The sequence below is a fragment of the Primulina huaijiensis genome, chromosome 15 (genome assembly GCF_012295235.1).
Source record: "Primulina huaijiensis isolate GDHJ02 chromosome 15, ASM1229523v2, whole genome shotgun sequence".
NCBI lineage: Eukaryota > Viridiplantae > Streptophyta > Magnoliopsida > Lamiales > Gesneriaceae > Primulina > Primulina huaijiensis.
Window position 1 is genome coordinate 24252120 of NC_133320.1, and position 25442 is coordinate 24277561.

Sequence of the window (25442 nt, forward strand, 5' to 3'; positions counted from 1 at the left end):
CAGTCATGTCTGGGTTCAATCGGACCGATTTCTTTGTGGGTACGGACCCGATATACATATTCCATATCCAGGCAACTGCTATCTGGATCCCAGCATGGCCACCGTCGAATCGTCGATCACTAACATTACACCTTATCAAAACAATAACGGGGAGCGACCTCCCGGAAACCCTCTCGGAGACAGTGATATGATGTGAAGCACTTGACGCAATTCTGCATGGGGGTTTGGATAGAGTGGCTCGGTCGTTGGGGGTGGAATGTCATGCTGGAAAGTTCCATGAGGACGGGTCGGATAGCTTCCTTACATGGCAGGCGTTTGAGGACAGAGAGAAGAAGTGTATACTTTTGCATTCGGGTCGGACTACCGATAATAACTTCATATATCTACAATGCACAGCTGGCTCAATCCCTTCCGAAATTACAAGGAAATCTTGAACTTGTAGAATTTGGGTTCCTATTTTGATAATTTGCATGATATATATTGTGACTGCAATATTTGTTTAGACAAAGTAAAGTTGATTGGAATCGTTCACGGCCGGGGATGCAATGAAAAGGACCAGTTACAGAAATGTCCAACCCTTTGCTTTTAAGACAGTAGTCTAGCCAAGACAATAATTTTTAGTCTTTAAATCTTTTTATCTCTATTTCAATATGATTATATAACGTGATTCTCAAGTCGATATAATCCCACCTAATCAAACAAATAAATCATGAAAAACTTATCTAATTAAACTGAACCACTGTTAGGCGATGTGAATGGACACAGATTTTAATAAATAACGTCTTCAAATTCCTCAACAAGTTCTTTCATTCTACTTCCACCAGTATTAAATTGTCTAGATATATTGTTTGGTCCTGTATCCATACCAAACCTCTGGAGTAGAGCCTTCAACAATTAGAAGTATAGATCATATATAGCATTTATTTAATTTTAAGCATAGCAAGGAAAGAACTCATAAATCAATGCCCTTTCGTTGCGATCATATACATATCAAATTGCATTAATTGTGTGGAACCCAATTGTAATTATTGTGTAAAATATTAATTTTTTAATAAATTTTACATTCGAATATTGATGTCAAAATCTCCCGTTGGCGTTGAACCAACCATGTCCAAGCTTTTAATGCATCGTACCAATAAAACTTGATAAAAAAAAACGTTACACCAATACTTCCAACCAGATTTCTCCCCTGGCTGTCACAAAACTTGGTAGAAAACCAGCCCAAATGAGCAAGAAAATGAAGCTGCCATTTACGCTAAAACCCGCAGTAAACGCCGCCGCCGCCGCCTCTCCTTGGCTATGGCCGACCTGTGTAAACAACCCCAGAACCCACTCTTTCCGTTCCAACTCCGACGAAAGCGCGTACATGGTTACGAATTCAACCAGCTATCTCGAAGACCATGATAGGAATAACATTGAATTTATCGACAACCCAGATTCATTTTTCAGCGCCACCGCCTATTTGAACTCTGAAATTTCAATCATTGGTCAGCAGAATATGAACGTCAATGATGCATCTGCAGCTACTGCGGTGGTTCAAGGTTTGAAGTCAAACAGGCTCTTCTTCAAACCTGGAGAGACGAGTTCCATCCTGGAAGAAGCGAAAACCCGCATCTTCCCACGTACGAAAAGTGTCAAAATCTTCGCTATGGATTCCAGGGACCCTTTAACAGATTTCAGGGTTTCAATGGAGGAAATGGTGGAAGCCCATGGGTTGAAAGATGATTGGGATTGCTTGGAGGAGCTCTTGGCTTACTATCTGAGAGTAAATTGCAGAAGTAATCATGGTTATATCATCAGAGCGTTTGTGGATTTGCTGCTCCATCTTCAAAATCTTGCTGTTTCAACTAAAGTTTCTTCAAATCCTGCAATCATCGATAAACGCTGCTCATCTTCTTCGATTGCTACTCACTGTTCTTTCACTTCTCATATGTCGGTTCCTTCTTCCACTTCTTCATCAGCCAGCCCATGTTTGTCTTCCCTGGAAAATGAAGATTAGATTAATATTCAGGACAAAAAAATGTTCAAATCATTAGTTATATCGATTTTATTAGGAGAAAAAATATACTTTAAAATATTTAGTTTCAGAAAATTAGTGGCAGTTTATTTTGTTAACCCTCGTGTTTGATCTGGCATCGGAGTTAACAGTACTGTAGAAAAGGTGATTGGAGGAACTTGCTCCGATCCTCGGCATATATGAAATATGAAGAAGACAGTTGAAATTTCGACGGTTTGCCTGAAATTAATGATTTCTTTGTTTAACTAGCTTATTGTTAAATACCGAGATTGCTACAGATATTTTGCCCATTTTATTTATTCAAAAAATTTAGAGTTTCTATTAAAAGAATTATCGATTTTTAACAATCCAAAAGCGTCTCTTGTATCCATTTTATATTAAGAATTTTCGATTTAATGATAAACGTTTAGTCTTTAACAAAATGACGGGAAATTTAAGAAGAATGGATGAGCTATATAAAAGAAAAGAGTATAATGATTGGGATTATAAGATTCTGGAGTCTATGAAAAACTACATGCACTTATTTATATTGCTCTCTTAATCACAAGTAAAGATTTCGTATATTTCAATTATATATGTTAGTCTGGCTCAGCTACACTTTTTGTACTAACCAATTTCAGCGAATCATTTCATTTTTTTATGAGGTGAGAATCAAAGTTGTTACATTTCGATGTTTTCGATGCATACCAGATAAATTTCGTACTAATATATATTAGTCAAGTAAATCATATCGGACATGTTTCATACAACAAATTTGTGCAAGAAGATGGTGGTAGGGGAACGAACTATTGACCAAAAATTTATCATTTACACCCATTCGAATATCGTTTTTAGTGATGATACATTGAGTAATGCGTACTTTTTCTTGTGTTGCTTGGTTTATTTTTAGTATAGAAAATTAAATGAAAACATCATTTCCCGAGGTTTTTTTTAGGTCATTGGTAGCATTTAATAATGGGCCAAGGCCCAGTCGCAATGGGTGTCGAAAGTATTCCAAACTCTCTAAAAATGTTTATGTTAAAATTTATAGGTAATTTTCAAACACAAAACGCATGTTTGAGGAATATATTTATGAAATAAATATATACCTATATACCGACACGTTTCATATCACATATAATTTATTTATTATTATAAATGTCAGCATTTTTTATTAGATGAATTGCAAGTTGATAAAAAAATTTCGAAAAATTAAAATTGCAAGTTGATAAAAAAATTTCGAAAAAGAAAAATTTTTAGGAACAACAGTATGTATCACTTATCAAATCAAGAAGTTTAAGTTGTTATACGATTTAAAATTTTATAATTTTTTATTATAATATTATTTGGCAACGTAACAGTTTCTGTTTCTACAATCTTGATTGGAAATAACTAAAAATCATGTTGAATGACTAAAAACGAGCCGATTCTGTGGGGACTCGGACGCTGATCATCCTCTTAATCATTCTTTGGGAATAAATGGATCAATTGATTAAAACTGGGTTTAAAAAAAAATTTATACAAATGCGGAACGTAATGGAATCAGTCTAATATACATATCAACATAAAAGTACAAGTCTTGTACAAAATATATTCGAACTAGGGTTCAACAACTATACATCAACTGCTGAAACTAAATCTACATCAAAGTCCGGAATCACCACTATAAGCTCGATCACTCATCCTCTTTTTGACCCTGATTCAGTCTCACATGTTGTCATGCATACATACAAACACAACAACAGCCGGATAACTCCGGTGAGAATATAATCCGAGTATAAAACAACGAAACATGCATTGTATCAAAATTCTGATGGCCGGATCTTGCACAACCAAATTTCTAAGACAAAATGGAGCTTGAGGAAATTTTCATGCCTTGCTCTCGGTTTCTGCCGGAGAAATCTAAAGAATGAAGAATTATATATATCCAAGTGCATGGTGAAGACAAGTGTCCCACTCAAATCTCATTAATTGCACTTTAGCCCTTGAAATCTTCACTATTTGCAATTTGATTTTCACAATTCTTTTTAATTCAATTTCACCCTTATGAAATTGTAAAACCATGGAACATGACTCAACATTCCAAAATTCATAAATTAATTAATCTCGAATTATAATTTACATGTTCTATATTTAAAATAAAATTCTCGAATTCGAAATATCCCTAACTTATAAATTAATCTTTTAGCAAAACTTACGATAAAATGTGTGGATGTCTTTTTCTCCAAAGTCCATTGATTTTAAACTTTAATCATGAATTGTCCATANATATATATATGAGTTACATTTAATTGTGAGATATCACAAATTAAGGTCGTTTCACACTATTGCACAAGAATTAATGTGACAACGACAGATTGAATAATCTTGAGTTGAAAGCATTACAATGAGACAATAATTGCATTATAAAAGTTAGCGTAGTTACTTTTGAACAAGTTCAATTGCATGAGCTCAAGAATATTATTAACTAGAGAAAAACATCGATTATTTGATGAACAAATTTCATTTTTTGTTATTATAAATTATGTATAAAATAGGTTTACAAAAAAGAAAAAAAAAAAACCAAGAAGAATTTTTCTACGAGGGAAGTCCTTTTGTTTGTGGAAAAGGTTGGTGCAATGGGGGTCGCTTGTTCCCGTATCTAAGCGAGCAGTGATAAATTTAAATGATTTTTGGTGTTTGACAAGAGTTGACAGATCAAAAGGTTTTACAACTCAATGGAGGCCTCAAATTTTGATGCTTTAAATCAAAACATTTCAACTCATTGGGAGAAAAAAAAGGTAGCTTAATTCGGTCCCTTGATTTTTACTAATCTTTTGATTTTCAAGAATCTGTGTTTTATATCCGATTTTTAGCCAACAAGATGAGATTTCACGTAATCTAATTTTAGGATAAAAGATATCGATGTGATAAAAACCATCATTTAGTACATAAAATGACACTAAACAACCATACAATACTATTTATGTTTCTTATAATGTATATACATAACGAATATTGATAATTAAAAAAATCTATTTTTTAGCCTATTTCTGAAAAATATTGTTTTTATTTGTTAAAAAACTATTGATCGTTTTGTAACAAAAATTGGTCCCATGATATAATAATTCTGATCATAATTCTGCTATACAATTGTTCGGTGTTTTCTTTCGTAACATATAAAAAGATGTCTCCCACTGAGACAATACTCTAAAAATTAATATTCACATGGTTTCGGTCTTTTCTGTCTTCACCTCAACCAAATTTCAACCTTTTTAATGTAATAACACAATTCTAGTTCGAGAAGGGAGCTGAAAATAGCCACATTCTTGAAAAGAATTATTAATATTATTGAGCACAAAGAACTTTGCTCCTCCGCCACAAAATCGACCATTTTTATTTTTATAATGTTCGATTTACGAATTATATTTGTGGATGAAATTCAAGAATAGGCGCTTTAGTTTATTTCTTGGATATCGAAAATATAAGACGCTGATCGAGTGCGATAAAGATTAAACCCTGACAAGCATTTAATTAGTGTTCATTGGACAGAAGCATCATTGCAAGGCAGCAAGCAAAATATATTTTGGCCTTTAATATTGGACAAGATCTAAACAGTAGACTCAGCCCAATTTTTTCATAGCAATTAAGTATTTTCAACATCGAATAATTATCAATATTACCTAAATCTATGATCTTGATCAGTAACTGTTAGTTGTCTTACGTCGGTTAGATCAAATTTTTGAGACTGTGTATGTATAGATTTGAACAATCATCATCCCTTTGAGCTAAATTTTCTCAATCTTAACATGATATTAGCAATCTCGACAGAGAGACAAAGTTGCATCTTACCATGAACCAAGATAATTTGATATAATGAACACTCAGCATGAAAATCTATGTAAACATCGACTGAAATCACGTCCGTCAATGCCTGATAATCAATTGGCGTGAGTGAGTAAGTCTCTCCGAAAACGTGCATATAAAGTAAGGAACAAAGAATAAGTAACGTATAAAAAAGAAGAGGTAATAATTTCATCCATTTAAATAAATTCCGTATTTGCCTGTCCAAGGCTACCTGAGTTATATAATTAATGAACTTAGCAATAAGATCAATTAATTAATTGGTACACGCAATTTTTGGGGTTGTGAGTGAAGTTCTATTCAGACTGCTGCAGAATGGACAATTTCTTTTCTTATGAAATGATGTTCGATCAGTAATTTAATGAACAGCCACTGTTACACCTATATATCACATCGCCACAATCAATTTCACTTCCCATTAATTAAAAAGTAAAGTATATAGCTTAAATTTAATTTCTTTTTATAAAAACTACGCTTGAGAATTTGTTTTTTTTTTGAAAAAAAAAAAACAAATTCATAATCCCAAAAGATCAGTTAATTGAGATCGATCGATGTATGGTTTTATTTTTAACACCAACGTCGATTTTGATGAGAAATTTCATATATTTAAAGAATATATATATCACAACACAACAAATATACATGCATATATTATTAAATATTTGAAAAATTATATAAACTTGAATTAATATAAAATTAAATTACCAAGAACAATCAAAGATATCACGGGTAAGAGAAAGGACAATCAATAAGTTGGACAAACAAGTCGTATCAATATTAATTGATTGCCTTATTAAATTGCATTAAAATGTATAGCAACTACACATACTTTTTTTTGAATTTGAATAAGCAACAAGTACATTTTCAAACCCTAAATTAATTTTTCATATTCCAATGTTTAGACATGTATATCTTCCAAAATTAATTTAAAATTACATAATTACCGATTCTTTGCATAAATTTGTTGTTTTATTATTCAGTGAACTCGTGAGAAAATATTAACAGTTTCTAAATTAAATTAAATTAAAAGGAGTTATTTTATAATAATATTCGGGATAATTATAATTATAATAATAAATTAGCTCGTAACGAGCAACTGATAGATACATAGCAATATACATCAAACCCCGTTACAGATAGTCTGCAATAATTCTAGATTCTAAATTTAGACGATTTCATCATGCATGCATGAGAATCTTTCATTAATATTTAATCTAGTCGAAATCGAAATTCAGGGACATCACGTGACTTCCACGTCCCGTGCAAGTTTGGAGACGAAGAGGCATTCGGCCTAATAGAGGAAACCCCATTCCAGATCTCCGTGAAAGCTCTAACAATTATTCCGTGATAGTACGGAGAATTCAGCTGCAAGAAGCAGTTCAGAAGCTCTTTCAGGTCATCTTTAGCGTAAATCTGCTTCTCCAGGATCATCTGCAGCATGGAGTGGCGGAAATCAAGATACGGATCGTCGGAATCTTTCTCCACCGCCACACTCTCGCCGCCGATTCTGCCGAAGCCCTGAACAGCCTTCAGGCTCTTGATTTCTGAGTCGGTGTCGGAGGATGAGGAATAGAGTGACCGAGGGGTGTTGAAGACGGAAGAGAAGGTTGTGGTGGTGGTGTTCCATGAGCTGGGGGAGGCGCCGGAGCAGGAGGAGGAGTTCTGTGGTCTACGGATTTTTGGGCTGTGGAGTATGGACGAGATTTTGGGCCTTCTGCAGGTGCTGATGCAGCCTAAATCTACAGTGACTGAATTGAGAATGAAGTTTTTCTTGACTTTAGACATTGCAGATATGAACAGTGGCGGAAGAAAATAAAAGATGGTTTTTTTGTTGTCTGTGAATCTCAGGGGAGCCGAGGAGTGTGTATATATATATATATCTCTTTTCTTTTATAAAAAAAAAATTTTTGCCTTGTTATTAATTTGAAGAATTTTAAATATTTTTTAAACAACAAATAAAATTTCATATTCCAATATAATAGTATTTTTTTTTTAACAAAATTGAAGCGGAAGCCTAAAAGACATTTGAAACTCATGTTTGCTTAAGCAGCCTTTTAACCAACTTTCGCATCAAAACAGTACTTTTTTATTTCTGCAAAAAATACCTTTTTTAAAAGATATTTTTGATAAAATAACTTTTTATATCCAAATTCACACTCAAGTTTAGCTACGGTTTATTAATTAGACATAGTATATGATGATTTTTATTAATTACGAAATCGCATTTTAATCTTAATTAAATGCTAATACATATATGGTTACAATTCTTGAAATTTGTTTGGGCTTCAATCGGTACTTGGGCCACTAGCGAGAAGCGCATCGGCTACCGAGTCCAGGTCTTGGGGGAAAAACACCCTGCACGCACATTAACCAATCCGTTCCAAAAAAAAATTACTACGAATAATTCAATCATAATATGTTGAGAAAGCACAATTTGCAGTTGTGAAAAAAGAAATGAACTACGCTACTTGCAGATAAATTCTACACTATCTTTCAACCACAGCTTCCGTCATGTGAATCTTTGTGTTTTACGAGAAAGCCACCCCATCCCCACCCTATGTTTCAAGGAATCAAAGGCTGAGATTTTACCACGTTATACTGGACGAAAAACACTCGATGTCTTATAGACTATGCCTAATGTTTTAGTGTCAAGATTTATGTTCCACAGTGATTGCTTCGACGAGGAATCAGACCCATGGCTTAGTATTTGTTAACAATTTTAGTATTGAAATTCTGGTAATGTTAAAATTTATAGCTACTATAGATCACAGGACAAGTTGAAAATTCTTGTAGTTAAGTGTCGCGTATACATTATGATTTCGGAAGAGAGCAGCAGCATCATTATGAGCAAACAATACTGTGATGAAAATGTTTAGCAATTTATTATACTCATTACGGAGGAAAACGAGAACGTATGTGACCTGCAAGTGTTGTGGTACAAGGTTTTGCTCACTTGATCAATGTCTGAAACACCTTTAACGCCAGCAACCACCTCAAGCACCTGCCTGGAAAAGTTAACTGTATTATTTGACATTGTGCGATTACAACAGAGACTGTTGAGGGAAAAATAAGTCTCTTGCACAAACGGGATCAGAACAGAATCAAATGCATAGGTATTTCAATGCTTTCCACTCACCGTACTAAACATGGTTCGTTGCGACCTTTGACAACACACTCGGGATCATACTTCTCCTTTTTCTTTGAAGGCCATAAAGATTTCACAAAATTAATTCCAGCGTGTGTATTCTTGATTTCACAGTAAGGTGAATCTGTTTCGATCATCATTCTTTCAAGAGGAATCCCCTTCACAACATTGAGATTCTCAGTAGTCTTCAAAGAGCATCCATTTACACCTTCAAAAGAAAGAATCAAATAAGATAAAAATAATTCTTAAAAAAAATCGATACTCAATACATAAAAGATGCTGAGGGACATATCAAAATTCAACGAAGAGCGGAATCAATATGGAATTCACCTAGAAATAGATTCTCAAATGAAAGAAGCTGATCACGATCTTCTGCACTGCCACTAAAAGAATGAGCAACCCCAGAGCAGAAACTGCCAGGAATAATTTTTTTTAAAAAGGGACAAAACGGAACTACAGATCTGGACGTGGCATTAAAAATTAAATGCAGCAACTGCTTGGCATTTTCATACCTTTTACTTTAGCAACATGACAAACATTAGAAGACTGATTTGACACCAAGAGATAGCGGATAAGGTATTCTAACTATGAGAGTTTTTTTCAAAGTTTTTCAACAAGTAAAAAGAAAACAATATCTCAACACACACCTTTTACTGATTACCATGACACTGAGGCGTCATTATTTGCATTTACTGTATTATTAGCGGTGGGAATAGCTATTAACACGTTGCGGTCAGTTTTAAATCTTACCTATGTTTGTTTTGCTCAAGAATGCCACAGAAATCTTCAGCAGCAGCTCGCATATGGAGAAACATTGGTAACTTTGTGGCATATGCTAATTGAAATTGCTTCTCAAAGTACCTGAATTTTACTATTTCAAAAACAGGAAGATTTGCAACTAGAAAAAGCATGATATGCACAAAATAGAGAATTAAGAAACAATAAGATTATATCCCATGCACAAATAAAAACTCTCAGAGGTTCACTACCACTTCTTTCAACTCAGACCTCCAAATGCAAGATCAGAGGAAGGAAGAGAACAACATTAGAAAATAAAAAAATATATAAGCAATTTGTTCGAAAATTAAACTCCAAGTGCGAGATCAGAGGAAGGCACGTACTTCTTTTGAATTTCAGGCGGGCAAAAGTGAAGCCTATCATAATCCAATCCACATTCTCCAATTGCCACCACCTTGCTTGACATTAAGTTGACAGGAAAGAAATGACCAACAACTTCTTCATTAATCATGACATGATTTAAAAATAGGAATGACTTATAGTGCTGATCAAAAAATGTGGCACCAGTTGCAATAAAGATCATAGGCTACCTCAAACTAGTAATTTAATTAAAGGCATGATTTTTATTTTTATTTTGTGAAAGATAGGAATTAAAATCTATTCACAGTGCTCGCATAAACATACTTTGCCTTTCTCAACTCCTTCTTTTGCCAAAGACAAAAGAGCCTCAAAATGCTTCTCTGCATCACCGCTGTTGTCAAACTCCTAATGGGAGGAATCAAAGATTAAATAATCTCAGGAAGATAAAATCTTGCGATTATAAATACAATGTTTGGTTTGTGTTGACACATAAATGCAGGTATAGAATCTCACATTACATCTTGTTGGATGCACACCAACAGTGCAGAAAAGTCTTGCTGTAATGACAAGCATATTCACAATATAAGCAATCATAGTATAATGAAGAGGAAAACTAGTTGACAATAGCAAAAATCAGAAACACCGTACTTATATAGAGTAAAGTTATAAAGTAGAATGTGGTGAGCTGACCATCAGTTTCGGCGATAGCAAGAGCTTCCTTTGACTCCTCAAGGGATCCTCCAGTGACCTGAATTAGCAATCATAGAATCATACATTTTCAGAAAATCCAAGATGAAAACACGAGACTGTCATTAGCTCTCCTGATTCAACTCTAAAATTTAAAAATCGCTTATCAAACAGAAAATGCAGTTGAACATGACAAAAATATTTTGAAGTGTCAGCATTAACGTGGCAGAAACTTTGATTTATAGATATATATACCACCACAGATTATAATTAAGCCCAAGATTTTCATTTCTCAAGCTTCGTTCGCTCAACATTCTTGGCAACCACTCAAACCGTTTAAATGCCAAAATTTCCCCCCAAGAACTTGACTTTGACGATTCATTTGACATTTAACGCTCTTCCGCAACAAAACCAGTTACAGAACAAAAGTGCATAAAATAAAATAATAGGCTGAAAAATATACAATAATCCGATTGACACCAGCGTTCCAAGCCCTGCTGAGCACGGTGGAAATATCAGCTACATGATAATGCTTTCCATTATACATTCCTCTGAACATACTATCTGCATTTATTCTTCTATAAATTTTATTACTCAAAAAAATCAAGACTGTTTAAAGATATTTATTAGAAAAAAAGAGAGAGAAAGACAAGAAAAGAAAAACGAAATCGCACATTTATACCTGTGAAATTGACGGCTATATCTGTAATCGAAACAAGCAGAAAAACAGCGAATTGGATTAAAAAAACGGATGCAAACAAAAATTGAAGAACAGAAATGGTGAAATTACTTGCCTATCATCTTCATGCTGCTGCTTGTCATGACCAATACGTTCAGAAAGAAGTGTCTGTGAAAATGTCTCTGAGTAAAAGGACAGGTTGAACCGAACTAATCGGCGATTTTTCTTTTTTTTGAGAAAAAAATTTCCTGAAGAAGTAGTCTAAGTCGTGTTTCAATTTTAACTACACGTTTTATGAAGTCATCCAGTGCGACAACACGAAATATTTATTTTTCCCAGGCTTATAATTTCTTAATGGCGAAACGCTTTTCGTTTACGATAAAAGATAATATTTATATATAAAAATAAATAAAGCAACTACTAATTTTGTTTCAAATGCAAGTCATAAACTCTTAAATCAGAATCAAAATATACTTGGTAAAACTTCACAGATTTGAAATAATTTGATATTCCTCCATTTTCCGTAGATTTATATAAAAATCATATATATTAACAAATCTCTATTTTTTCTGATAAAATAAAAATGGATGAATATTTGACCTCATAAATTTTTTGGCCAAGATCATTCATTTGATTCTTAATAATGTTTTATATATATGTCAAATTAAATGTATATATAATTTAAGTTTTGATATGCTGCACACCTACCGTGCACATTTATGTGAGCACCAATGAGGTGTCACTCATTTATTGGATGTGATGAAATATAGAAAAATTGTGCATCTAATAGGTGAGTGACATCTCATTGGTGCTAAAATAAATGTGCACGATAGGTGTGCAACATATCAAAACTCTATATAATTTACATCTTGAAAATCTTTAGCTTTCGTTGACTTGGGTGGGGAAAGTCGTGCAAGGAACCAGCCCGCCTCCATGATACCGGTCTCGTGTACTCATCTCTCATTTCAAATTCAAATTATATATCAATTAACTATATTATATTCACTATCTTACATATAATCTAAGAAAAATATTTTATATAACAGTGTTATGTATATATAAGTACGTAATGTATGTTTGGATATATAGTGAAAATGTGCTTTTTTAATTAAATTTCAAAATACAAGTTAAGAGTAAAAATTGTAAATTTTTTTCTGGTCCTATGTATTATTTTAAAAAGTATTATCTAAAAATGATTCAATTTACATAATATGTATCGAGTGGACAAATACCTGGTCAACTCCTATCGGCCATTGTCCTCTTCTTCATCTTATCTCACCAAACTTCCCATTTCTTGGTACATTTTCCCATGCATCAAACTCTAAACCTCCTTCTCTCGTCACCATCGCTCCATTGTTTTGAAACAGAACCAGCTCCCCACTCTTGAATGTCATAAATTGAAGTACAAAATTGATCAGAAATTAACTCTATTTTTCATTCACACAGATTCTACGAAATGAACGATCTTTTCTCAGGATCCTTCTCTCGTTTCCGGGAGCAAGATCAATCCCCGCCACCAAATTCACATTCAATCGAGATGACTAACTCAGGCTCCACAGGCGGAGTCAATCTCGACAAGTTTTTCGAGGATGTGGAAGCCATCAAAGACGAGCTCCAAGACCTGGAATCTCTGTTCGCCCAGCTCCAGGCATCGCACGAGCAAACCAAGACTATGCACAACGCAAAAGCCATTAAAGATCTCCGATCACGAATGGAGGCTAATATCTCCGCCTCTCTGAAGAAAGCCAAAATCATCAAAGTCAGATTAGAAGCACTGGATCGCTCCAACGCCGCCAACCGGAGCATCCCCGGCTGCGGCCCAGGAAGCTCCTCCGACCGGACTCGAACATCCGTGGTCAACGGCTTGAGAAAGAAGCTCCAGGAAACCATGGCCCGATTCAACGACCTGAGACAGAAGATTGGATCCGAGTACAGGGAAACTGTTCAGCGGAGATACTACACGGTGACCGGTGAAAATCCGGATGAGAGAGTTTTGGATCAGTTGATAGAAACAGGAGAGAGCGAGAGCTTTCTACAGAAGGCGATAGAGCAGCAGGGTAGAGGACAGGTGATGGATACTATAATGGAGATTCAAGAGAGGCACGATGCGGTGAAGGAAATAGAGAAGAATCTGCGGGAATTGCATCAGGTTTTCTTGGACATGGCGGTTCTGGTGCAGAGCCAGGGAGAGCAGCTTGATGATATCGAGAGCCAGGTGAATAGGGCTAGTTCTTTTGTGAGAGGTGGGACTCAGCAACTCGAGGTTGCTAGGAAACATCAGAAGAGTTCGAGGAAATGGGCTTGTTATGGGATTATTCTGCTGCTGATTATCATCTTGATCATTGTTCTATCCATTCGGCCATGGAAGTAATCAATTAATTACAGATCATTGAGTTTCAATCTTGACAAGTTAACTTTGTTCGACCATGATTACGTTTTTCGTTGTTGTATTTGCTTGAATACTTGTTTTTGTTCATTCTGGGAGAATATTAGGTATTTATTCTGAGATTTTGAATCAGGAAAAGCCTGATTTAATATCTCGGATGGTTTCATATATTTATGTTAATCTTTAAATCATTATTTGGAATTTTGTTCAAACTTCAAAGTAATTGTTCCGATACAAACAATAAGTTAATTTTTATGCCACGATTACAATTTCTTAATTTTTATGCCACGATTAAAACGTCCTTTGTTTTTATATGTACCAAACCAGTGATTCCGTTTAGACAAAAGAGCAAATAAATAAAGACTAAAAGTAATTTGACGTGATGCCTATATATATATATATATAGAGATGGAAATTACTTATGTGAAATTTAACGCTACAAATTTAAATATGAAAAATTAACAAATAGTAGTTACAGATATAATTAAGAGCACATAGAAAATTGAAAACTCATTTCAATGTAAGGAATATAGGGTCTCCGAAGGCTGGCAGTACTTGTTACATTGACAACTTCGAATTGAATTGTGGCCAATCAATTGTACATATAATTCGCTTATTGTTTAGATTCCATTGTTGTTAAACTCGACTTGTTTAATGTAGCATACAAATGATTTATATTTATTACTTTGTCACACAAATAATAAGTTCGGAAACTTCAAATTTTAAGTTCAAACTAAATCTTTTTAAGAAAATATTGTTCTATAGGGCCTCCAATATTCTGGTTGACCTTGTATTTCTCTAGCTAAAAAAAAAAAAATTCCGACTAATTATTGTATATTCTAAAAATGTGTTGATTCCCATCCGATCAAGATGGATATGCACAAATCAAATTATGAGGTATGCATGAAGGATTCCTCCAAGTCCTAGCATGCAATCGAAGAATTTCTCTTGCTCTCTCCTTTAACTTACTCCCACAATCCACTTGAAGAACTAGGCACAATTTGGACGCCACGCCAATCTGCAACATTTCCTGCAAAACTCCGGGCGTAGACGAAAATTTTGAAATCGAATGCAAAATCCTCACACCCCGCTCGCTTGCCACCTGAGAGATCCGAAGTATTTTCTTCGAAACAACGGCCATTCCAGCGCTGTGATTCAGCAGCTCGGCTCTCCCCTCCGCACACTGGCACAATATGTCCAGCACCACTAGCATCATCTCACTAGCCCTTTTATCCGACGAATCGAGTAAAAGATCGATCAATAAAGGAACCGCGCCTGCTTCCACTGCTTTGATCCTGTTCCTCCCCCACGTACATACGTTGATCAGCGCTTTGAGCGTGGCTTTTGTAGCCTTTTTCGAGAACTCGTCATTCAAGATCAGTGCACATTGAAGAAAGAATTCGGAACTTAGGTTGATGATGATTCGAGCTGGATCGGCTACTTCAAGAATTGACTTTAGTAGCATGATTGCATAAGCCCGTGATTCGTAGCTCCCAAATTGCATCATATTGGTCAAGGATTCGACTAATTCTTGGTTGCTGACTGATTCCAACCACGATTCTGACAGATTGAGACTGCAAAGAATGCTCAAAGCCTCCTCACATATCAATTTCGATTCCGATTTATCTGCAGAGTCGTTATCAGCGCGATAAGCTTCCAGGGTTTTATTTACAATCAACGACGCCAGGAAATCTGCGGTTCCGACTGCTTCCATGCATCTTTTATTGGTCAGATTCTGTGAAGTGATGGATTTAAGTCTTCGTAAGCAATCCATCTGCATTTGTGGAGACTCGGCATCGTTGAGTAGCTTCAGAACCTCAGACTTACTAACTGGAGATCTTGGTGTGGGGAGTCTTTCGAAGCCATGCGAGGCGTGGATGGTGCACCAGGATTGGATCAGGCGCCTGAGGGTGATATTTGGGGTCAATTCCGAGTCGGAAAGGAGCTGCTTCGTGACCGGGCATTTGTTGTTCTCGTGAGTGAATATCCATTTTTCGATGCTATCCCTGTCGAATGTGATGCCGGTAGAGATCGTCACCGGATCTTTCATCATGTCTAGAGTAATGGGACACAGATAATATGGAGGAATTTCAACTTCCGCCATTGATTTCTTCTGATAATTATATATCAAGAATCAAGAATTATTGAACTTCCGCTTTAGGACTCGGGAGAATATGGAATCTTGTAATCGTTGATTTGCTTTTGTTTTGCAAATTCAGGTATTGGAGAATCGGTTTTATATGTGGGGAAGTCAAAATTTTCAAAAGTCAACACACGCAATTGTGTGTAGTTTGTGTGAATTAAGTTAGATGGATTTTTTAAATTTTTAAATATTTTGGGGATTTGGACTTAGACTTTTCTTATTTGTTATGTGTAATAAATTTGTGGAAATTTTTGTGAGCTGGAATGGGTTGTCTGCCACCGACGCTTTGACTTTCTCTTAAATTATACAAGAAAGAAAGGTCAAATAGCATTTGTCCATTTAATCACAAACCCTTTTATATATTCAATTATTGTTTGTACTAATAACTTTTAGATTCGTAGATTAATTGTAAGCAACTTCCGTTTTGACTTTTAATTCTTGTAATATAAAATTCAATAAAACAAAAGTTTACATGGGTCGAAAATTATTAAATCTCAAAAAACAACTCTTTAGTGTAAGAAGTTAGCAAAAACTTGTGTGAGACGGTCTCACGGGTCGTATTTTATGAGACGAATCTTCTTATGTGGATCATTCATAAAAAAGTATTATTTTTTATGTTAAGAATATTACTTTTTATTGTGAATATCATAAAGATTCGTGAGATCGTCTCACAAGAGACCTACTCTAAAAAGTTATATTCCCCCTGGGTGTCTCACCATTATGCTTACTTTTATTTTTTCGGATTAAATAATTTTTTTAAAGAAAAGACAGTTTTATTGATAAAAATCCATCATCATCGGCATATCTTCCCTTAATTGTTGATAGCTATCTGTTATTATTATTATTATTATGTATTTTAAATTATTACTATGTCAAACAACTTACTTCATAATTGGCTGCTTAAACCTTCACTGTCTGGGCCCCTCGGGTCAACCCTATTCGCATATGGCACGAAGCACACGGAATTTGCAATAGCTTCATTTTCAATTACTTTTTATTTATTTGAATTTTTTTTACATCAACTTGGCCAATTTTGTGTTTTTAAATAAGCCAATTGACCAAGAGTATTAATGGGTCGATATGACATATCACTGTCTAAATTGGGAAAAAAAGAAAAAAAGAGACTTGTATAATTATTAATTCACATCCACGTTGATAAAATCTTCTTCAACCTGGTCTTATCCCGATTTATTTAATGTTAGCTTATGATTCATCCTTATGATAATGTAGTATGAATTTATCCAATGATGTATGAATAAATCTATTACATAAGAATTATGAGTAGATTTAGACATTTTCACGGATTTTTATTCGTGAGACGAACCAGTCATACTTATATTTACAATAAATAATAATATTTTTAATATAAAAGTGGTATTTTTTCATGAATAACTCAAATAATATATTCGTCTCACAATTGACCCGTGAGACCGTCTCGTGAAGAATTATTCACCTTATCTAATTCATTTTTTTTCAATTTTTCTACCTCAACTCCGTAATATATAAATTGTAAATATCTATATCAAAAATATTAACTCGCTGGAATAAAATATGAACCCATATTAGCACCCAATATCACAAGTGTTTTACAATAATGTATCATTATTTTATTTCAGTATATATTCTGCTTTGCTCGGCTCAATAGTCAGTTCAGTGTTGCCCAAGGTAGTTTGGATGGTAAAATAAGGTGAGTTTTTATCAAGAGGTTAGGAGTTCAATTTTTTTCTTGTCTCTATTATCTAAACTTTGAGTCTGTCACACAAGACTTGTCTGGTGTAGTTTACATTATAATCGTGGTTTGCAAAATATTGTATTTACATTTTGGATTTCCCCATAATACAGCAAAAATAGCGGTTATGGGTTTTAGTTTTTTATAAAAAAAAAAAATAAAGAGAAAAGTCAGTTCCGTGTTGGAATCGGAATTTAAAATGACTAACATTGGGCCTCCACTAAAACATTGGGCTTCTTAGAATAATGCTCGGGTAATAATATACGTTGGGAGGCCCAACAGTATTATTAAGACCGAAGGACTGAACCACATAAAATTAGAGCCGATTCCATAACGTCTATGCTCTCTCAGGAGTAGCTATCTCAGCTGTTTTTGTTTTTGTACAAGATGTTTTGATGAAATTAACACTTCAAAACAAAAAATATAGAGTTTATCAGTATTTTTTACTTTGCAGTGAAGTGTTCGTACGAACATCTAATACAAACTCATCAGAAGCAGAACACTTGAAATAATATAAACTCACTCATGGACAAAGATTTAGAATATGAACACAGATGCAAGATATTTAATACTAAGACCTAACATATAAAGTCTGATACGGCATGGTTTTTTCAAGAATTATCATGTTGAAGAAAGGCAGCCGTTTTGACTGATCTTTCAAGGAACCTCTAGCCATCTTATCTTTTATTGGAACCAAAAGGCTATTTTCTTTTCATTTTTTGTAATGTTCTCTTTACCACATACATTGGAGCAAGCTCTACAGGATAAGGTCTTCGCTCTCCTGTGGTGCGCAGCAAATTCGATTCAAAATGATAAAGCTGTAAAGTTAGTCTACTGATTATCTCCCACTCATACAAGCAGCCATTCTTTTTTGGGATTTTTTATTCAAAGAAACATTTGTCGTTCTATTCAGTATACAAAGAATCAATCGCCACTTTTAGTTTATTGCTGGTTTCCAGTCGATCCATCGTACTCTGAAGCAACAAGATTTTGGCCATATGATACATATATTTTCTCTCGCACTTGTTTATTTACAACGACGACTGTTACAAATTAGTTTACAAAATGTATTTGAAATTACAAAATTATTTTAATTGGTATTTAGAATAATTTTGTCATCTTCTACAGAATCATGAATGGATCTCTTTCAATCGTACTTGTTAGATTGAATTTTTTTAAAAAGGGTCTTATTTATCGCTTTAGCTTCGCTTCGATCTGTCTGCTAATATTCGGTCTCCCTGAAATGGAACAAAGCAGAATCTGGACTTGGAGATGTATGCCCAGTTGTCAATTGAGCAAAATACACATAATCAACTGAACAAATCAGAAAAATATTGCATCTTTATACATGATGAAATGATCCATATATATACATATAATATAAAAGTTTCACCCTTTATTCTTCTATACCCACCCAATATTGCAGGCGTCTACATATTCGGTATCACAATCATCTACTTATCTGCAGCAACAAAATTAATGTACAATCACAACCCATATATATCCTTTTGAAGATCCTAGCCTATCTGTAAGAACTCGAAATGTATATATACATATACTATTCTATATGAATCTTCTTCCTTCTCCACGCCATTGTAAAAGGAACTTAGTATTCTGAAGTAATGAAGTTTGCTTCACCAATTTCAACTCCCCTTCCTATTTGTATGCTTTGATTTGGGAGATATGTTGAATGCGATCCCGAAATGGGAAGGCTTTCGCAGTGGGGGAGGCCCAGGGTGAGTGAAACGCCATTTCCGGAATATGGAGCTTGGAATGACTCAGATCCGAATCTCTCCAGTTCACCCATTGGATACGAGCCAAACCCTCCAATGAGATTCGTGGGAGCCCCCATAAATGTGAAACCATCTCTGGTTTGCCTCTCGGTGCCAAATTTTAGGGACATCAGCCCGGTATCGGTTGTCTTGGAGGCAAAGTCTATTATTTCAGGATTCCTTTGTTTCTTGGGACTCGGTTGGGTGATTCTTTCCCTTTCGGACGATGCAACGAGGTTGAAAACTGGTTGGTTTCTGATGTTTGCTCCGCTTTGGGACGTCGAATTTGTAGGTATTGCCATTGTTGAAGCAGTTTTATGGTTTAATGGCTGGTGTGTTTCTTGACTTGAGATGATGCTTTTGTTCGGTTTCTTGGTGCCTGGGCTCGTTTCTGGAGATTTCGAGATCGATTCATCGATTTGTTCCCTTTTGCGATGTTTATCCTCGGATCCATTTTTCTCATTTTCTTTCACTTCTTCTAAATACATCTCCTCCACCATCGGCTTCCATAGTCGAACCCGAGCATTTATGAACCAATTAGACACCTGTAAAATGACATATAGATTATATACAAATACAAAAATGAAGTACAAGAAACGATCAAGAATCTACGGAATGAATAAACTTGTACCTGACTCCTGGTGAGTCCTGTCTGTTTAGCAAGCATGATCTTATCTGAATCCTTCGGATAACTACACACCAACGGCAATCAAATTCAGTCAAATTCAAAACTAAACACCAACGGCAATCAAATTCAGTCAAATTCAATGGGAGAAAACTCATAAACCTTGCAGAAAAGTATAGAGGGGGTACTTCAAGAAATCTCGAAACAACTTACGGATGGAGGAAATGTTCGAAAAGCCAGGCGCGCAGTACAGAAACAGATCTTTCTGGCAGTCCTCTCTGGGGTCTCCAAGCGTTTTCCTGGATCATTCCCAGTTGCTGCAAAGCTCTTTGCTGTCGAATCTGATTATCAACATATTTGAGTCTCGAACCTTCCACCTTGTCTCCGAATCTGTCTTCTTCACCTAGACTTTTGCTTGCAGATTTGATTTGGCCCAAGATTGAGTCTTTTAGGCACCGGAATTGTTTCGAGATTGTTTGAAGAGCTACGGCTGTGTAAACCTTTGCAGAGCCTATTCCAGCTGCATGTTCGAACCAAGAAATTACAATCTGCATCTGGTGATGGTATTGCCTGTACCTCTGCTCAACCTTTAGAACACATGTTTGCATGGTTAAACTTTATAAATTGGATGTGAGAAATATCGATAATTCTATGCTGAATGAAAGAATACAGTATGCAAAACACTTAAAAAAGAAGAAATTTGGTTTATGATTGAACAGATTTCATGTTCTTGAATACGGAATTGCAGTGGAAAGTACTCTTTCTTTTTGGCAGGCCTAAATAAAAGAAATAGAAATCGCAATCAAGTTTTCTTGTAATAATGAAAACAGAACAGTTGGAAAAGAACACACCTGACATGAAAATCAAATGATGGTAACCCTTTAATTTTTTAGTTCAACTTCAGATTTTAAAAGCCTCCTTGTCATATATTCTTACTCAACCGAAAACAGAAATATAATATGCCTACCTCGTCAAGCATGTTAACAAGTTTCCCTTTCTTCATCTGAATTTCCTGTCTCTCTGCTGTACTAAGCTCAGACCCACGTTTTGCGCTGCTCTCTCCACCACTTTGCCTATCTTCATTCGCCGCATCGGCCGCCGCAGCCTTTGATTTTCCATTAGTCTCTAGCTGCCCATTAATCCCCTTGTCGGATTCATTTCTACTCTTTTCTCCTTTCCCAACATTAGCAACTTCATCAAGAAGCTCCTGCACCACTTTCAGATACTTGGAACTCCACAGTACACTCTGCGCCCCATTCACGCCGGCTAAAACGCCGGAAGTTGATGATGGCGATCCTCCGGAAGTACCCTTAAAATCACCGCCACGTAGAGTAGAAACGGTGGTCACGACTGCTTGAGTGGGAACCTCTCTTTCCTGCTCGAAAGAACCATACACCATTGCCGGCGGTTGCTGCTGTTGATGGGAAGACAGGCTCAAAGAAAGTCCTTGATGAGAGCGTGAAACCTCACGCGCCTCCTGTAGGTCGATATGCTGGTTGTAAAGATTGTAGTGGACTCCCGGAAGGAATCCGTGGAGAGCCGATACATTCGGCTGTTGAGACTGCTGTTGGGTTGACATGGCAGCTACGGCGGTTGAATCGGAGCTCTGAAGGGGGATGCCGACAAAATGTTGAGTATGTGACGGCGGCGCGTTGGAAAAAGGGAGCGAATTCCCTGATGAGTTGGGGTTGAGGAATACGAAGTTGCTGCTTTTTTCAGCTGCTGGCGGTTGGTTGTCAGAGAATCCAACGTAGGCAGGATTCATGAAAATAAGGGTTTGTAATCCATCGCCACTTCCTAGGATCTCCGAATTCCCATGAAAGTACGTAGCCATCAATCTTGGAGAGGAATATAAACACCGATCATTACAACTGCGAATTTACATGAAACATATATATATATCTCTCGCGCGTACCTGTTGATGAAATTTCTGTTCTTGAAATCTATGAAAATTGACCAAAGACGAAATCAGTGCCACAGCGGGATTAACCCTGAAATATTCAGAAAATAATAACAACAATGAATAAATTATTATTCCTTTAAAGAACCCTCATACCAAAAAGTCCAACACACTGTACAATCTACTTTTCTGCAACCCCTTGGAGCTGCTACCTTCTAAGTTCTATCAGGAAAACCAAGAATCCTATAAACACTATTAAAATAAATAAATTTTATATATATATATATATATATATATATTGTATCATTGGTGATATATGTACCAATCAGAGCGTACACGTGCTTCTTCATCGTCATCTGCAGATCAATATTGAAAGTGATCTTCAATCTTGGGAGAAATTATCATCAGCAAGCAGCAGTGTGTGAGAATATTGAGTTACATGAAAAAGATAGAGGACACACATCATATCAGAAAACAGAAACAGGCGGTCATAGGCAGGCATCCACAGAGCTTATATATAATATAATTATCTAATCTAATCTAACATCTAACATACATATAAATATACCACTTTCATTTGTGAATTTCCTTATTTGTCCTGATTCATTTATTTAATTTAATTTAAGTTAGCAAACAAATTAATAGGTTATCTTAAAAGTTTTTTTTGCAATTCATTGTCCATCTTAAATGAATTTGGACATTAATACACATTCCTCTTTCTTTCCTAACTTTTATGCCAAAAAAAACTATTTAATTAAATTTTCTTGTTAATTTAAATTAGCAAATTAAATTAATATGTTTTTTTAGGAGTTTTTTTTAATTCATTGTCCATCTTAAATGGATTTGGACATTAATACACATTCCTATTTCTTTTTTAAATTTTAGGCCAGAAAAATTATTTATTTACATTTCTTAGTAAAATCTAACATCTAACATACATATAAATATATCACTTCTAATTGTGAATGTTTTAATATACCCTTATTCATTTAATTTAGCAAATTAAATCAATAATTTTTTAATGGATTCTTTTATAATTTATTGTCTATCTTAAATGCCTTTGGATATTAATGCATGTTGAATTTATCAATTTACCCATGATTTTTTTTTGTTGCTGCTAAAATTTGTTACTAAAATTAGTGTATTTCTTCATAATTGCTAATGAATATTTCATATTTATATCTTATATTTTCTTTTATTTTACATATAAATAAGTCACTTTTATAACAAATTGATTTTAAAATAATAATTTTTTAATGGATTCTTTTATAATTTATTGTCTATCTTAAATGTCTTTGGATATTAATGCATATTGAATTTATCAATTTACCCAATATTTTTCTTTGTTGCTACTAAAATTTGTTACTAAAATTAGTGTATTTCTTCATGGTTGCTAATGAATATTTAATATTTATATCTTATATTTTCTTTTATTTTACATATAAATAAGTCACTTTTATAACAAATTGATTTTAAAATAATAATTTTTAATGGATTTTTTTATAATTTACTGTCTATCTTAAATGTCTTTGGATATTAATGCATATTGAATTTATCAATTTACCCAATATTTTTCTTTGTTGCTACTAAAATTTGTTACTAAAATTAGTGTATTTCTTCATGGTTGCTAATGAATATTTAATATTTATATCTTATCTTTTCTTTTATTTTACATATAAATAAGTTACTTTTATAACAAATTGATTTTAAAATATGAACTAAGAAGTATCGTATATTTTGTAAATATTGAAATATGTTAAAGATTATTTGTAAGAATATTTTTTTAACGTAAAATTATTCTGTAATTGCAATTTTGCAATACTATTCTCAAATTACTTTTTTAATGAATTATTTTTTAATTGTGGTTTTACTACTTGTACATCTCATTGCGGGGTAGAAAACCTTGTACCATATATGGGTGTAACTCGCTTTAATTTTTAAAATATAACTAATAAAATTTGTGAGTTCTTCAACTATATTTTTCAATTTTTTCATAATATTATAAACACGTTATATTATTTTTTATAAATTTTATATATTTAATTTAAGTTATTTTTACTAATTAATGTCTATAAATTTGTGAAACTCTTGATATTTTTATATAGCTGATAAGAAAAAAACTTCTAATAAAATGTTTAATATTTCAGATATAACTATAAAATAATTTTTTTAGGAACTTAAGAATTTTTTTATGTATTTAAATTAAATTTTTTAATTAATATCAATGAATTTATGAAGCTCTTGATATTTTTATGTAGATGATAAGAAATGCTAAATTTTTGACAAATTCCAATAAATTGATTTAAGTAATAATTAAATAAATAGTTACTCAACAATTTAGTGATTTCACTTATGATTCATTATGTATTATGATAATATTTTAGATAAAAAAATGTTTTTAAAATTAAAGTTTCTATTATTATATATTTTGTTATCAATTTTCAATTGCGTTCTAAACATAATACAAAATATGATTATATTAACATTATTCTATTACGAAATCATCATATATAATATATTATTTGTTATACTGTTTGTTCTTTTCAACCTATTAATTAATTTCTAATTGTATATGATGAAATTACATACATAAAAAACAATTTTTTCTCTTTTCTACATATTAATTAATTTAGCATTATATATGATGAATTTATATATATATAAGCTATTTTTCACATTTCAAAATAACAAAATTGTTATTTAATATTACTCACTTAATAAATTAACTAAGTTATGTTTACCAATTCATTGTGCATTATTATTATGATTGCAATTTAATGAAGCATAGGTGAGGACATATAGTGGTCACCCTAACAATTAATATTTGTGTTTAAATTATTATTAGTAATTAAAACTACTTTGTGTTCGATGAAATTATTTGATTAGTGAGAATAAATTTGATTTAGAAAAATGATTTCTAGAATGTAAAATAACAACTATATCATATTTGTTAGGTGCAATAATTGTTTATGTAAGGTATAACAATCGAAATGTGACGTTTGAATTGTTTTACGATTTTAAAAGATTTTAGTTAATGTTGCATCGTTACCCTGGTTATAACCTTTGGTAAAGCGGCAAATGCATGATCCTACAATTGGTATATATAAGAGTCAAAGTCATGAGATCAATTCTCATATATTGCAATTAGTGTAATTATTGATATTGTTGGAGTGCAATAATTGTCTTTGTTGGATACATCGATCGAATCATGATGATTGAGCTACTATACAGTTTAAAATATTTGAGTTGATGTGTAATATCTATTCTAAAAAAAGAAAAAGTTAAACAAAATTCGCAAGGAGTTAAAAGTTAGCAAAAACACAATTGATATTTAACTTAATAACAAGTTTAGGGGTTTTATTTTAACATCATTATGATAATTTAGTTAATTAAGAGAATTTTATTTGACAGTCACTATATGCACTCCATTTAAATACAT

The 25442-nt window shown here is 33.7% G+C and overlaps 6 protein-coding genes across 9 annotated transcripts; 2 read left to right on the forward strand and 4 right to left on the reverse strand.

Moving 5' to 3' along the window:
* The first annotated feature begins 1136 nt into the window (after positions 1–1136).
* LOC140960485 (transcription repressor OFP13-like) lies at positions 1137–2221 on the forward strand. The gene has a single exon (XM_073418771.1). It carries the CDS (start codon positions 1226–1228, stop codon positions 1997–1999), a length of 774 nt encoding a protein of 257 aa, XP_073274872.1. The 5' UTR covers positions 1137–1225; the 3' UTR covers positions 2000–2221.
* A 4679-nt stretch (positions 2222–6900) lies between these two features.
* Positions 6901–7681, reverse strand: LOC140960287 (transcription repressor OFP6-like). The gene has a single exon (XM_073418499.1). The coding sequence runs from the start codon at positions 7622–7624 to the stop codon at positions 7049–7051; it is 576 nt and encodes a 191-aa protein (XP_073274600.1). The 5' UTR covers positions 7625–7681; the 3' UTR covers positions 6901–7048.
* Positions 7682–8027: 346 nt separating this feature from the next.
* LOC140958326 (uncharacterized) lies at positions 8028–11704 on the reverse strand. 2 transcript variants are annotated; one of them, XM_073415741.1, is made up of 12 exons: positions 11564–11704; positions 11452–11472; positions 11233–11333; positions 10773–10830; positions 10596–10639; positions 10407–10487; positions 10106–10176; positions 9735–9845; positions 9315–9397; positions 8976–9192; positions 8761–8844; positions 8028–8194 (listed from the first exon to the last, which is right to left on the reverse strand). In XM_073415741.1, the coding sequence occupies exons 1-12, from the start codon at positions 11589–11591 to the stop codon at positions 8125–8127; spliced, it is 969 nt and encodes a 322-aa protein (XP_073271842.1). In that variant the 5' UTR covers positions 11592–11704; the 3' UTR covers positions 8028–8124. The 2 variants fall into 2 exon arrangements, with proteins under 2 accessions (XP_073271842.1, XP_073271843.1); XM_073415742.1 differs by lacking the exon at positions 11564–11704 and having other exon boundaries at positions 11233–11347.
* A 975-nt stretch (positions 11705–12679) lies between these two features.
* Positions 12680–14089, forward strand: LOC140959682 (syntaxin-121-like). Its single transcript, XM_073417633.1, has one exon. The coding sequence runs from the start codon at positions 12905–12907 to the stop codon at positions 13817–13819; it is 915 nt and encodes a 304-aa protein (XP_073273734.1). The 5' UTR covers positions 12680–12904; the 3' UTR covers positions 13820–14089.
* A 555-nt stretch (positions 14090–14644) lies between these two features.
* LOC140958659 (E3 ubiquitin-protein ligase PUB23-like) lies at positions 14645–16032 on the reverse strand. Its single transcript, XM_073416186.1, has one exon. It carries the CDS (start codon positions 15936–15938, stop codon positions 14700–14702), a length of 1239 nt encoding a protein of 412 aa, XP_073272287.1. The 5' UTR covers positions 15939–16032; the 3' UTR covers positions 14645–14699.
* Positions 16033–19084: 3052 nt separating this feature from the next.
* LOC140959099 (BEL1-like homeodomain protein 1) lies at positions 19085–22491 on the reverse strand. Of its 3 annotated transcripts, none has more exons than XM_073416853.1 (6): positions 22326–22491; positions 22019–22094; positions 21071–21941; positions 20317–20690; positions 20110–20170; positions 19085–20023 (listed from the first exon to the last, which is right to left on the reverse strand). In XM_073416853.1, exons 3-6 carry the CDS (start codon positions 21935–21937, stop codon positions 19313–19315), a joined length of 2013 nt encoding a protein of 670 aa, XP_073272954.1. In that variant the 5' UTR covers positions 21938–21941; positions 22019–22094; positions 22326–22491; the 3' UTR covers positions 19085–19312. The 3 variants fall into 3 exon arrangements, with proteins under 3 accessions (XP_073272954.1, XP_073272956.1, XP_073272955.1); XM_073416855.1 differs by lacking the exon at positions 22326–22491 and adding an exon at positions 22189–22207; XM_073416854.1 differs by lacking the exon at positions 22326–22491 and adding an exon at positions 22182–22200.
* Positions 22492–25442: the final 2951 nt, after the last annotated feature.